General features: G+C 48.7%; 1 protein-coding gene across 2 annotated transcripts in view; it reads right to left on the reverse strand.

Annotated features, from left to right (window-relative positions):
- Window positions 1-14,636, reverse strand: part of Srrm3 (serine/arginine repetitive matrix 3) — a 71,334-nt gene that overhangs the window by 22,268 nt on the left and 34,430 nt on the right. For both annotated transcript variants that reach the window (XM_041648287.1, XM_041648286.1), the window contains exon 3: window positions 11,443-11,544. In XM_041648287.1, coding sequence (XP_041504221.1) covers window positions 11,443-11,544 — 102 coding nt within the window. The remainder of the gene's footprint in view (window positions 1-11,442; window positions 11,545-14,636) is intronic.

The following is a 14,636-nucleotide window of genomic DNA, read 5'->3' on the forward strand; positions in this document are numbered from 1 at the left end:
ACAACCAAACCAACCAAAAAACCAGGAATGTAGAGTTGGTAGAATGCTCGCCTAGATTTCATGAAACCCAGGGTTCCCTGTGCAACTGGGTGTGGTAGGGCACTCTTGTAATCCCAGTACTTGGGAGGTGAAGGCGGGACGAGTTCAAGGCTATCCTCAGATACATAGGATGGTCCAGGTCATCTGGGTAGCCTGAGATCTCAACAACGAAACAATTAGATCCGTCCCATTTATTGAGCGCCTTCTTACCCTTCACCAAGTCTCCTCCTAGGAACCATTAGCCCTGTTGTCCTATCTTGGTGTCCCTACTGCCCTCCCTTTTCCTCACAGGATTCCCTACTCTTTCAAAGAGCCCCTCCCCCATCACTGACATCTGCTTCTCCAGATCCCTGATCTCACCCTCTTCCGCCTGCACCTCCTTTCCCTTCTCTTTCCTTCAGCTTTGGCCTCAGCCCCTGAAATATTCATAGCCTCTCCTCCCCCTCCCCCCTCCGCAGCCTCCAGAGGCCTTCTGAGCTTCGAAGCTCCAGCTGCCGGTTGTCTTCATCAATCACGGCTGGCGCCGGAGGGTGAGGGTGAGGGTGGGGGCCTCAGCTCTCCGCCGCCTCCAGCTCCGAATCCACTCCCTTCCAGGCTCAGGCTCCCAGCTCCTCTGACAGCGCCCCCGCCCCCAGGCGTCCTCTGTTGCCGATGCCTGGTTTGTGGTTGCCTGGTCCTCAGGGAAGAAGAGCTATCCAGTCATTTCATTCGTCTGAGGGACTCACAGGAGCCCTTGTCCTGTCGCTCTGTCGCTAAACCATTGTGTGACCTGGGACCTGAGTAGGCCCCTAACTGAGCCTCTTCTTCAACTTAAGAATTCTTTTTAAAAAAAACTGGAGTATTTTTCTTCTCCCCCCTTTTTTTTTGCTTCTTTTTTTTTAGTGTTTTCCTTTTTTCTCTTTTCTTTCTTTTTTTCCTTTTTCCTTTTTTCAATTTTTTTTCAAGACAGGGTTTCTCTATATAACAGTCCTGGCTGTCCTGGAATTCGCTTTGTAGACCAGGCTGGCCTTAAACTCACAGAGATTCGCCTGCCTCTGCCTCCCGAGTGCTGGAATTAAAGGCGTGTGCCACCACCGCCCGGTGTAACATTTATTTCTTTACTTATGTGCGGGAGTGGGCTCACATGCACAGCTGTGAATGTGAAGGTCCGACACAGCCTGCTCTCATCCCTTCTCTACTTCCGTCGTGTGGACTCGGGAGCAAACTCAGAGAGTTAGGGGTGGCTCTTTATTCTCTGTGCCCTCTCAGTAACCCCAAGTTTCTTCCTTTCTCTTTCTTCCTTTTTCTTTCTTTCTTCCTTTTATATTTTTAAATTGACCGAGACTACAAATGACCTTCCACAGACCTGTCTCCACAGTAATGGGCTCCAGAGCAGCCCCTTCCCCTCATCTCCATCTCCCTCATCATCTGTGCTGGTGGGGACAGTTCCCTGACTTCAGCAGGACACCCACACCCACGCCCTCTCTCTTGGAGGCCGTCCACACACAACTCACCCCTTCCCGTACAGAGGAGGGAAGCCAGGACAAGGGTACCAGCTTTGAGTTCTCAAAATAGATTTGAATCTATAAATGACTATTTTGGCTAACCGCCGGGGACCTTATCTACACAGGAAAAGAGAATCCTCTGGCTTGGAGCAGAGGATTAAGGAAGATTGTCCATCCGAGGCTCCTGATACACAGGCCTGGTCCATGACCCGGGCATTCCCTAGCAGCGATTACTTTGCAGGGGACATCTGCTGGCTTACTCATCACAGAGGCCTCTTCCTGGAACTTGGGAACAGCACAGAAACGGTGGAAGGGAGGGAGACTGGCTGTGGTGACGTGGGGGGGGGGCAGGGAGGCTAAAGCAAGGCATGGTGGCACATGTAATCCCAGCACAGGAAGAGGAGTCAGGAGGACCCCAGGTTTGAAGTCTGCTGGGCTATATAGCAAGTTCAGGATAATCCTGAACCAACCCTCAGAAACCCTGTCTCAATAACTAACTAACTAATGACCGACAAGATGTCTCAATAGCTAAAGGCTTGTGCATTCAAGCCTGACAGCCTGAGTTCAATTCCTAGTGCCCACATGGTGGAGGGAGAGAACTGACTCCTGTGAGCTGTCCTGAACCCCCAACACACATGCTGTGATATACGCATTCTCTATCCCTCTCCTTTCTCTTCCCTTTGATTCTCAAAAATCAATTTAAAAAGTAAGAAATAAAAGGGCTGGGTCTCAGCAGATAGCTTATCACACAGCCATCAGACTGGAGTTCGGATTGCCAGCACCTGCATAAAAGCCAGGCATGGTAGCACACAGAGGAAGAGCAGCCCTGGTGCTTTAGCCAGCCCAACAGACGTGATGAGTACCAGTTACAGAGAAACTCTGCTGAAAAAAAAAAAAACTCAGGTGGAGAAAAATAGAGAAGGACATTCCACTGTCCTGTGACTTCTACATGCACATACATGCACACACGTGGGTGCGAGCGTATGCTTGCATTTGTGAATGCTCATGCCTATATCAGCTCAGGAGAGTTAGAGGAAACATGCTCTCAAATTGAACAGTAAAAGGATGGCTGTGAGTGTGGCTCAGTGGTAGAGCCCCTGACTAGAATCCCCCAGTGAGGGGCTGGGGTGTGGGTCAGTGGTAGAGCCCCTGACTAGAATCCCCCAGTGAAGGGCTGGGGTGTGGGTCAGTGGTAGAGCCCCTGACTAGAATCCCCCAGTGAAGGGCTAGGGTGTGGCTCAGTGGTAGAGCCCCTGCCTAGAATCCCCAGTGAGGGGCTGGGGTGTGGCTCAGTGGTAGAGCCCCTGCCTAGAATCCCCAGTGAGGGGCTAGGGTGTGACTCAGTGGTAGAGCCCCTGCCTAGAATTCCCCAGTGAGGGGCTGGGGTGTGGCTCAGTGGTAGAGCCCCTGCCTAGAATCCCCAGTGAGGGGCTGGGGTGTGGCTCAGTGGTAGAGCCCCTGCCTAGAATCCCCCAGTGAGGGGCTGGGGTGTGGTTCAGTGGTAGAGCCCCTGCCTAGAGTCCCCCAGTGAGGGGCTGGGGTGTGGTTCAGTGGTAGAGCCCCTGCCTAGAATCCCCCAATTTGGGGCTGGGGTGTGGCTCAGTGGTAGAGCCCCTGCCTAGAAACCCGCAGTGAGGGGCTGGGGTGTGGCTCAGTGGTAGAGCTCCTGCCTAGAATCCCCCAGTGAGGGGCTGGGGTGTGGCTCAGTGGTAAAATTCTGCTTTAGTGTGAGACCCTGAAACCAGTCCCTAGCACATTGAAAAACAATAATTATGACCAGTTTGTAAACACTAGGTTGTCCCTGACAGCCTTGGAGCCACGACACATATTTGGGAGGCTTTTTGGGGGAATGAAAGAGAGAATAGTGTGATCCTTCTGCCTCCACAGAACCAACACCCTCACATGCCTTAATTCAAACCTCTCTGCTCTTCCTCATCTTGAAACGGGTGACTCCCTCCCTTCTGTCCTTGTCTCCCTCCTCTGACGTGTCCAGCCCCCTTGCGCTCTAAGGTCCATCACCGCCCACACAGCTCCCCAGCCACACAAATGCCTGACATGCAAAACACAGTCTTCAGTGAAACTGGTAAAGGCAAGGGCAGCTCCAGTCGCTCATGGGTGAGCTGGTGGGAGGTGGGAGCTTCAGCGAATACAGACTTGAACACGATGATGGCTATTTACAAAATCAAGTTGCTCCCTTTGGGCCATGCCTGATACAGGACCTCTCTGGTCTTTGTAACTGCCCAGTTAGGCTGGCCCCGAATATCCTTCATGTGCCCCTTGCTCCCAGTTTCGTCCCCTTCTCTTGTGCTTCCTTCTCTGATGGCTCCATCTCCAAGGTGTCTTCCTATATAACTCTCAACTTTATTTGAAGAAATTTATTTCATTCGTATGATTGTTTTGCCTGCATAGATATATATGCACCACGTGCAAGCAGTGCCTGCAGAGGCCAGTAGAGGGCATCAGATCCCCTGGGACTGAAGTTAGGGATGATTGTGAGCTCGCAGGTGGGTGCTGGAGCCGAATCCTGGTTCTCTGCAAGAATGACACATGCTCTGAGCCATCTCTCTAGCCCCTCTGCCTTAGTTTTGGGAGACAAGGTCTCTCACTGAACCTGGAGATCTCTGTTGGGACTAACTAGTTAGCCAGCAACCCTGGGACCATGTGGTTCTGCACCTCTGGTGCTCAGCTTGCAGATGCTCACTGGCACACATGGCTTTTATGTGAGTGCCGAGAATCCAAATGCAGCTCCTCACACTTTTGCAGCAAGCATTTTACCCACTGAGTTACCATCTCCCCAGCCCATTTATTAACATTACTTTTTAACTTTTATTGTGTTGCTGTGGCCTCGTGCGCAGGACACTAGACTTACTTAACATGTTTTGCTCTTAAATCCATGCTTGTCACCTAGCTGATGGCTCATCATGTCCATGGAATAGGAATTGGGAGTGTCATTCCACCATAGAGGTGACCAACATAGGCATAGACAGTTGGCTAGGACATGAAAGGGTGCATTGAGTCAGACACAGTGGCGCTCACCTGGGATCCCAGCATTTGGGAGGTGGAGGCAGGGGGATCGGGAGGTCAGCAAGTTGGAGGCCAGTCTAAACTGCATGAAACCCATTCTCAAAGAAACTCAAAGCAGAGGGGGGATGGGGGGATAGCTCAGTCAGCAAAGGGCTTGCTATGCAAGCAAGAGAACCCGAGTTTCAACCCCAGAAGCCATGAAAAAAACTGGTGTAAGGGTGTGCTCAAGTAATCCCAGCACCCGGGAGGGAGAGACAGGAGGATCTTTGGAATATGGCTGGTGAGCTCCCAGCCAGTGAGAGATTCTGTCAGAAAATATAAGGTAGATAGAAATTGAGGAAGATACCAGTGGTTATCTGTGGCCTCCACATATATGTACACACACACACACACACACACACACACACGAGGTTGCTTCTCACTGGCTATTCTTCATGCCAACTTTTTTTTAATAAAAAAGAGAGTTTGGGGTAAGTTTTATTACATTTATTGTGTGTGTGTGTGTCTGTGGTGTGAGTATGTGTGCTACAATGTGTCTGTAGAGCTGACTTGCTGGATTTTATTCTTTTTGTTTGTTTGTTTGTTTTACAAGACAGGATTTCTCTGTGTAGCCCTAACTGTCCTTGAACCCACTCTGTAGACCAGGCTGGCCTCGGATTCACAGACATCCACCTGCCTCTGCCTCCCAAGTGCTGGAATTAAAGGCGTACACCACTACTGTCTGGTGATTTTATTCTCTTTATCCACTATGTCAGCCCCAGGGATCAAACTTGGGTCATCAGGCTCAATGGCACACACCTTTACCCACTGGGCCATCTCACTGGCTGGTGTGCCACCACTCTTTGCTTAATTATGTTTGTTTTCCATTAGCCAGGAGCATATCGGTCCAAACAGCAGAGGAGGGAGCCGAGATAGTGGTGGGGTTCTGGGCTAAGGGTCTTTCTTCTCTCCTTGTCCACTGTGCCACCTGGCCTTACACAGGCGATGGCAGAACAGGAGAGGATCAGGGTCGCATTCTTTATCTCGTGCCTCACGGTGCAGGGCAAACATCCATCCTATGTCTATTATGATAATTGCTAGTCCGGGCGCCAGACAGTATAGCGAATACTTTCCATGTATTTATCTCATTTAATCATTGAGCATTCAGAACAAGCCTTTGACATGGAACCATCATTAAAATTCCTATCTCACAGATAAAATGATGAGGTACAGGGAGGTCACACCACGTCTAAAATTAGACGTGTTGAGAAAATGACTGGATTTTGTTCACACTGTGTAAGAAAGTAGATTGTAAACATTGCCTCTGCAAGCCTGCTTTCCCAAGCACTTCGATATATTATATAACCACAACTCTCTCTCTCTCTCTCTCTCTCTCTCTCTCTCTCTCTCTCTCTCTGTGTGTGTGTGTGTGTGTGTGTGTGTGTGTGTCTTTTGGAACAGTGTCTGACTGGCGAGATGGCTCGGAAGGCAAAGGCACTTTTGCACTTGCTGCCAAGTCTGCTGACCTGAGTTCAACCCTTCGTGCCCACATGGTGGAAAGAGAGAATCGATCCCTACAAGTTGGCCTCCGTATGCATGCCATGGAACACGCATATATTCACACACACACACACACACAGTGTAAATAAACAAGGCTATGGGGAGGTTGTGGACTTTGGGAGGCGGGGCCAATTGAAGGACATGGGCCATTGTGGGGAATGTCTCTGACGGACTTTTCCTGCCCTTTCTTTCTTTTCTCTCTGCTAGTTTCTGGCTGCAGTGGTGTATGCCATCTATTTCACAACGAATTAACCCTCCGATACCACGAGCAAAGCAGCCCGAGTTGTCTGTGTCATGTACTTGGACCACAGGTCTGGAAAGGTAACAAACAGACTGAGCTCCCAACACCCAAGGGATGCACCTTCCAACGTTTCCAGGGAAATGTGTCCAAATAACATGGATCATATTCTGTTTTCTGGCCAAATCCTTCTGGCTTCTGGCGGGTCATTTCTAGACGTGCCAGCAGTATAATATTCTGATGACGGTGTGGAGAGAAGATTGTCACAAGAAATGATGACTCGAATCAGCCCGTTAACCCAAGGGTGAGGAGCGGCCGCTTTCTAGGAGCGATGCCTCCTCTGTCGTGAAGCCAGTGTGATCCCCTAGTGACCCCAAAGGCTCTCAGGGTGGAGCCCTTTTATGCTGGGCATGCCTCCATTGTTTAATTTTTAAAATTAAATTTATTTATTTTATTTTGTATGTGATTGTTTTGCCTGCCTGTGTATGTGTACATCATATGCATGCTTTAAGCCCAGAGAGGTCAGAAGAGGACATCAGATCCCCTGGAACTGAAGTTAGGGATGGCTGTGAACCATCATGTGGGTGCTAGGAATTGAACCTGGGTCCTCTGGAAGAGAAGCTAATACTTCCAATCACTGAGCCAACCCTCCCACCACCTACGCTTGTCAATTAACTGTAGGAACTTACCTAACATGCCCCCAAACAGTAGTCTATAACCCATGGAAGGTCAAATTTGGAGGCCTAGGCATAAATGCGGGAACTGGGGGCTGTACAGAGTCTGACAGTTGGCAGTTGGTAGGCAGCGTGGAGACAGTCAAGCAGAAGGAAATAAGTCAAAGATAATTGAGCATATGGTATTGTTGGCAGTACACAGAAGATGGCGGTGGCCACCTAGCAGTGATGTGTGTTTGCCGTGTGCCAGGTGTTGATCCTCACACTGACATTCATTTGTGTTTTTCTCATGCTGGGGATGGAAACCAGAGTCTTCTGTATGCTACATAAGGGCTTTAGAGCTGAGCCATGCCCTCAGAGCCTTACTGGGAGAGGGGTGTTCTAGGCAAGCACTCTATGGCTCATTCATACACCAGCCCTTCCCTGGGGGATTCTAGGCAAGTGCTCTACCACCGGGCTAGCCTATGAGATGGGCATCAGTATCTTCATTTTAAATATAAAGATATGAAGAGCCAGAAAAGTCAGGGTCTGCCCAAGCCATATTGCTGGGGTGTGGTACAGCTGGGATCCAGCAGCCAGAATGGTATCCTTAGATTTAGAATCCTTACAGATGTGTGGAGTGTCTGTCTCTCTCACTTATACATCAGAGATGTGAAAACTGGCTCAGAGGCCAGTTCCTAGGAAGGTATGCGGTCAGTGACAAGCCTTTCTCCCCCTTAGCCTTCGGTTTCAGCACCGCGGACAGCCCCCAGCCTCTGAATGGTGAGCAAGGCTGGGTGTAGTTGCTGCAGTTCTATTATTAATGTCTTTATTGCCGGTTTATGTGTGAATGCGTGTGGTGTATATGTATGTGGGCTATGTGTGCATGTGTGGGTGGGTGTTGGTGCCTGTGTGCATGGGCACAATGGTAGGAGGAGGGCAGCAGTGTCTCTCTCTATCACTGTCTCATTTTCTGGAGTCAGAGTCTCTCACTAAACCTGGAACTAAGTTGGCTGTCAGCAAGCCCCAGAGAACCTCCTGCCTCTGCCACCCATAGCACTGAACTTCTGATCCTCCTGCCTCTTGCCTCCCAAGTGCTAGGATTACAGGCACGTGCCATCAAACACTGGCGTTGTAGGCACCGAGCTAGAAGGCTTACTACATGAGTAAGGAAACTGCAGCTTTGTGTAAAAACTGGGGAAGCTGCACTGCATTAGTTAAACCAGTAGTGATCTGGTTCTCAGGGCGGGGATAAACTTCAAGCAAGTTGAGTACATGCTTGCCTAACATGTACTGGGTTCTACATTCCACCCCCAGCATTGCACAAAATTGAGTGTGGTCATGCACACTTAGAATCTCAGCACTCTGGTGGTGGAGGCAGGAGGAACAAAAGTTCAAAGTCAGGCTAGAAAGATGACTTGGTGGTTAAGAGCACTTGTGCTCTGCAGAGAACCGAGTTTGGTTCCTAGCATGTGTGTTAAGTGGCTCAGAACTGCCTGCAACTCCAGCTCCAGGGAATCTGACGCTCCTTGCTGGCTTTTGTGAGTACATGCACATGCATGTGCATGCACACATGCAAGCACACACACACACATAACCTTAAAAGTAAATCTTTTTGTTTGTTTGTTTTTGAGATAGGGTCTCACTATGTAGCTCTGGCTGTCATGAAGCTCACTCTGTAGACCAGACTGACCTTGCCTGCCTCTGCCTCCTGAGTGCTGGGATTAAAAGTGTGTGCCACTATGCCTGGATGTAAATAAATAAATAAATAAATTTTTAAAAAAAGAAGTTCAAGGTTATCTCCAGATACATAGCAAATTCCAGGCTATCTTGGGGCACGCGTTACACACACACACACACACACACACACACACACACACGCACACATGCACACACACCACCCTGTTTTAAAATAACACACTGATTGAACATGTTGTTATGTGAACAGAGAGGAGACCACAAAGGAAGGTGCTAAGAGTAATGCAGACTGGTTTGAGCTGGAGGGTTGTCACCGAGAACATGTTAGAAGGTAGAAAAGGGGGCTGGAGAGATGGCTCAGTGGTTAAGAGCACTGCCTGCTCTTCCAAAGGTCCTGAGTTCAATTCCCAGCAACCACATGGTGGCTCACAACCATCTGTAATGAGGTCTGGTGTCTTCTTCTGGCCTGCAGACATACACACAGACAGAATATTGTATACATAATAAATAAATAAATATTTAAAAAAAAAAAAAAAAAAAAAAAAAAAAAAAAAAGAAGGTAGAAAAGGCAAAACCCAGAAGGCCTGTCCTTCTTACTTATGGGAGATGAAGGAGGAAAGGGGCATTTTTATTCTCATGAGAGGCTCTAGGTTGTGTGTGTGTGTGTGTGTGTGTGTGTGTGTGTGTGTGTGCACCGTGCGTGTGTGCACGTGTGCCAATGCCTGGGGAGACCAGAAGTGGGCATTGGATCTCCTGGAGTTGGAGCTACGGGCAGGTGTGAGCAGACCAACAAGGGAACTGGGAGCAGAACTTGGATCCGCAAGGGAAGTTATGGATCGTAACTGATGAGCCGTCTCTCCGGCCTCTGCTCCCTTCTTTGGTGACCCAATAAGTTGCATTAAGGTTGCATCGAGGATCACAAGTGAGGAATTATTTATAGAAGCATCTGTGTCTCAACAGTGGTACATCATTAAAGAAAAATTCAAAAAATAATTTATTTCTATTTCATGTGCATTGGTGTTTTGCCTGCATGTATGTTTGTGTTAGGGTGTCAGATCTTGGAGTTACAGGCAGTTGTGAGCTGCCATGTGGGTGCTGGGAATTGAACCCGGGTCCTCTGGAAGAGCAGCCAGTAATTGCTGAGCTATCTCTCCAGCCCCATGAAAATGTTATTTTTCATTGGCCGTCAAGATGAGTCTCTGGATAAAGGTACCCACTGCCAAGTCTGGTGACCTGAGTTCGATTTTCAGCACCCACATGGTGTAAGAAGAAAAGTAACTCCCAGGAGTTGTCCTCTGATCTCCACAAGCACACCCTGGCATGCATGTACACTCTCATGCTCATGCAGATGCACACACACTTGTATAAGTACATAAGTACACACATGCAAACACACACACATGTGTACACATGGAGAGAGTAAATACGTGTTAAAAAAATCTCTCTTCTTTCCCTAGCAATCATTAACTGCTCATAGAGCCTCAGAGAGTGTTTCTTCTCTTTTCTTTTTCTTTCCTTCCTTCCTTCTTTCTTCCCTCCCTCTTTTCTTTCTTTTTCTTTCTTTCTTTCTTTCCTTTTTCTTGAGCTCACTATATAGCATGACATTCCTCCTGTTTCAGAATCTAGAATCACTGATTAGGTTTTGGTGGAACTAAAGTAGATAGATTTGGGCATTCAGGAAGATACTTGCTCTTGAACTGGTTCCACTGGCGAGAGAAAGACCAGAAACCTTTCCCCCAGCCTCTTGCACAGCCTCAGAACTGAGTAGAAAAGGATCATTAGCAAGGGGGTTACCCTCAGACTGTATCCTGTATTAACTGAGTAATTTTCTGGCGTGGGGATGGGATATCTTTTGCCATCTCTCCAATTCAACATGCACCGTTTTCTTTTTCTTTTTTCTTTTTTTTTTGGTTTTTCAAGACAGGGTTTCTCTGTGGCTTTGGAGCTTGTCCTGGAACTAGCTCTGTAGACCAGGCTGGTCTCGAACTCACAGAGATCCGCCTGCCTCTGCCTCCCGAGTGCTGGGATTAAAGGCGTGCGCCACCATCACCCGGCTATGCACCGTTTTCTATACTCTTTATTTTTAGTTCCCATGCTTGAATTTAGGACCTCCAGCATGCTAGGCTAGTGCTCTAATGCTGAGCCCCAACTCGACACCGGAGGCTTCAAGGCAAGCATTCTACCACCACACAACTGCAGCCCCTCACTGGGGGATTCTAGGCAGGTGCTCTACCACTGAGCCACACTCCAGCCCCTCACTGGGGAGTTCTAGGCAGGTGCTCTACCACTGAGCCAGGCCCCAGCCCCTCTTTGGGGTCTTCTAGGCAGGTGCTCTCCCACCGAGCCAACCCTGTGCCCATTGGCATTTGGGTTTCTAGGACACATTACACGCTTACTCTGGAGTTCATTTCACAGGTGGGAATAACCAACCCACAGATTAAGTTGTAGCTTGCCTGTGGTCACACTGTCAGTCAGGGACAATGTTGGGGTCTGAACATCTCTGACGCACCCTGGTTTGTAGCCACGATCCTTGGTCTGACATCTGGGCCCTCCTGCTGCTGACCTATACAGGACCCAGGTGGGCAATAAATGGCTCTCGGGGACCTCAGGTGTGTACATGTACTCTGGTTCAGGTCAGAACTTCCTATGAACAGAGTCCACGAACTCTCCTTCACTCACCCCAGCCCGCAATGGACAAGCCTCACCGCCCAGGCACCCAGCTGCAGCATGAGATGCCCCCTCCCTCTCTGTCACCAGGCATACTCACATGTGGGCCCCAGGCCGGTCTTCCCTGGTCAGTACGCCCTCTTTCTCCATCAGCATCTGCCGGAAGGTCCCAACCTTCTGCCGGATCTCCTCCTCTAAGTACCTGTGGGGCACAGGGACCGGGAGGGCTCGCTGCTAATTTTAGGTCATTCCTTCAGCTCACTCCCACCTGCTCTCTAGTCCTTGGTCACAGTGCATGCTCTCATTGGCAACTGCTTTTTTGTAGGAGTTCTGTTATTCTCTCTCAATGTATCCTCTCCCTCCCCCTTCTCCCTGCCCTCCCCTCCCCACCCTACCTTCTGCTTTCTTTCAGCCTACCCTTCCCTCCCTTGTTTACCCTCTTTTCCCCCTTTTCTTTCCCCTCCCTCCTGCTCATTTGTTCTTCCTTCCCCCTTCCTCTGCTTTCTTCCCCCTCTTCCACCCTTCCACCTCCTCTCCTCTCTCTCTGTATTCTATATTTCTCTCCCTCCTTCTTTTCTTAATAATGTTTATTAGGCCCATCTAACAAACATTGAAAAGTTTTAATTACTATTTCATGTATGAGTGTTTTGCCTGCATGTACATCTGTGAAACACATGTGTGCCTGGTGCCCAAAGAGGCCAGAAGAAGACAACAGATTCCCCACAACTGGAGTTACAGATCCTTGTGAACCAGTATGGGTGCTGAGAATCAAACCTAGGTCCTCTGGAGGAACAGCTGGTGCTCTTAACTGCTGAACCATCTTCTCAGTTCCTCATTTTTATTTTGTAACAGAGTCTTTTTTTTTTTTTGGTTTTTCGAGACAGGGTTTCTCTGTGGTTTTGGAGCCTGTCCTGGAACTAGCTCTTGTAGACCAGGCTGGTCTCGAACTCACAGAGATCCGCCTGCCTCTGCCTCCCAAGTGCTGGGATTAAAGGCATGTGTAACAGAGTCTTGCTATGTTGATGTGGGATTTCCCTCTGTGTTCTGTGAATGCCATTGGTTAATAATGAAACTGCTTGAGCCTGTGGTAGGGTAGAAAAGAGCTAGGCGGTTTGTGGGGGGGAACTAAACTGAGTGCTGGGAGAAAGAAGGCGGAGTCAGGAGAAGCCATGTAGCCCCGCCTGGCTCACACATACATTTTTAAAAATACTTTTTAATGTTTTATTTAAAGGGCTGGGTGTTGGTGGCACATGCCTTTTATCCCAGCACTCGGGAGGCAGAGGCAGGAGAATCTCTGTGAGTTCGAGGCCAGCCTGGTTTACAGTGAGTTCCAGGATAGCTAGGGCTTTTACATAGAAAAACCCTGTCTTGAAAAAGTGTGTGTGTGTGTGTGTGTGTGTGTGTGTGTGTGTGTGTGAATGTATGCACACATATTCAGGTGCCCACAGAGGCCAGAAAAACACAGCATTAGGTTCCTTGGAGATGGAGTTGAAGGCATCTTAAATTGTCTGAAAGCTCTGAACTCTGTCTTTGTGACTGACCACCCAGGTTTTTTTTTAAGGCAGGATCTTACTATGTAGCCCTAGCTGTCCTGGAACTCACTATGTAGATCAGGCTAGCCTCGAACTCACAGAGATATACCAGGCTCTGCCTTCTGAGTGCTCGGATTAAAGGCATGCACTCTCATCCCTGGCCTTGGGTCTTTGTTTTTGAGACAAGGTCTCACATAGTGCAGGTTGATCTTAAACTTGCTGTGTAGCCAAGAATGACCTCGAATCCCTGATCCTGGTGCTCAGGCTCTGCAGTGCTGGGATGTCATACAATGCACCACATCACCTGTGTTTATGTGGTGCTAGAAATGGAATCCAGGGCTTCATGCATACTAGGCAATAATTCTACCAAATAAGTCAAACCCCAGCCCAAATTCTGGGTTTTTTTATTGAAACTTGAGGTATCTCATTATAGGGGCCAAGGGCTCTCTCCAGATCCAGTAGATCCCAGGCAGGTGCCCACATTCAGGCTTGTGTTCACTGTGAGTTGGGAATGTCAGACTAAAACCAACTATCATGGTATTCTTTAAACTGTCTTTCAAGTTTATTTCATTTATCTAAAAATATTTTTGGGGGCTGGAGAGATGGCTCAGCGGTTAAGAGCATTGCCTGCTCTTCCAAAGGTCCTGAGTTCAATTCCCGGCAACCACATGGTGGCTCACAACCATCTGTAATGAGGTCTGGTGCCCTCTTCTGGCCTGCAGGCATACACACAGACAGAACATTGTATACATAATAAATAAATATTTAAAAAAAATAAATAAAAATATTTTTGGTCACTCAGAAAGCAGCCAGGGGGATCTCAGCTAGTTTGAGGATAGTCTGGTCTGCGTAGCAAGTTCCAGGTTAGCCAGGGCCACATAGGCCCTGTCTCTAAATTATATACTTGATGTGCATATGTGTGCATGTGTGTGAACCTGCATACACATGTGTGTGTGCATTTGTGTGTGCATGTTAAGCATTCATGTGTATGAGTGCATCCATGTATGTGTGTATGTGTGTGCCTGTGTGCACACCTGTGTGTCTATGTGATCATGTGTGTGTGTGTGTGATTGCACGTGCATGTGACTGAAGACAGGAGTGACTTCTGAGGCCAGAATTACCCATTGCAGTAACAGTTCAAGGGGAAACCTCAACTTACAGTGTTAAGGGTCACGATGACTTAGTAGAAACTGTAGGAAGCCTGGATAAGGACCCTTGTGTTTTTTGCCTGACTTGGCATCTCTATACATTTTATAGATTGTGGAAACGGAGGCCTTGAGTTGTCATATCCAGGGCATGGGGATGCATCTCTGTAGCTCCTGTGAGTTGGGGCTTAGTCTAGAGCATCAGAGACAGCTTCTGAATTGTCTGAACTGACAGATAAATGGAAGGTGGCCTGGGTTTGTGGCTCCACTTAGCTGGTCCAGACCCTACCTCCTTGCTGGATGGGGCTGTTGACTCCCAGTGCTCTTCAGATTCAGCCCCAGGCTAATAGGTACCCAGGTCTCTCTGAACACCTCCCACCCTATTCCAACCTTGCCTTCTTTCTGCTGGGACCTTATCTGGCCCCACCCACATCAGCACCGCAGACTAAGATCAACCTTCAATCAGGCTCCTCAGACGTGGGACCTGCCACAGGCTTGATCAGATCCTGGTCACATCCCAGTCTAGTTTCTTAATCCACTCACCGTGCAAAGCCAAGCAAGCTCCCTGCCTAGTCCAGTCCTGCTCTAGGCCACACGTTACCATGCTGCACCAATAT

This window comes from Microtus oregoni, unplaced genomic scaffold, assembly GCF_018167655.1.
Source record: "Microtus oregoni isolate MIOR12 unplaced genomic scaffold, Mior012 000003F_ref0000135, whole genome shotgun sequence".
Classification (NCBI taxonomy): domain Eukaryota; kingdom Metazoa; phylum Chordata; class Mammalia; order Rodentia; family Cricetidae; genus Microtus; species Microtus oregoni.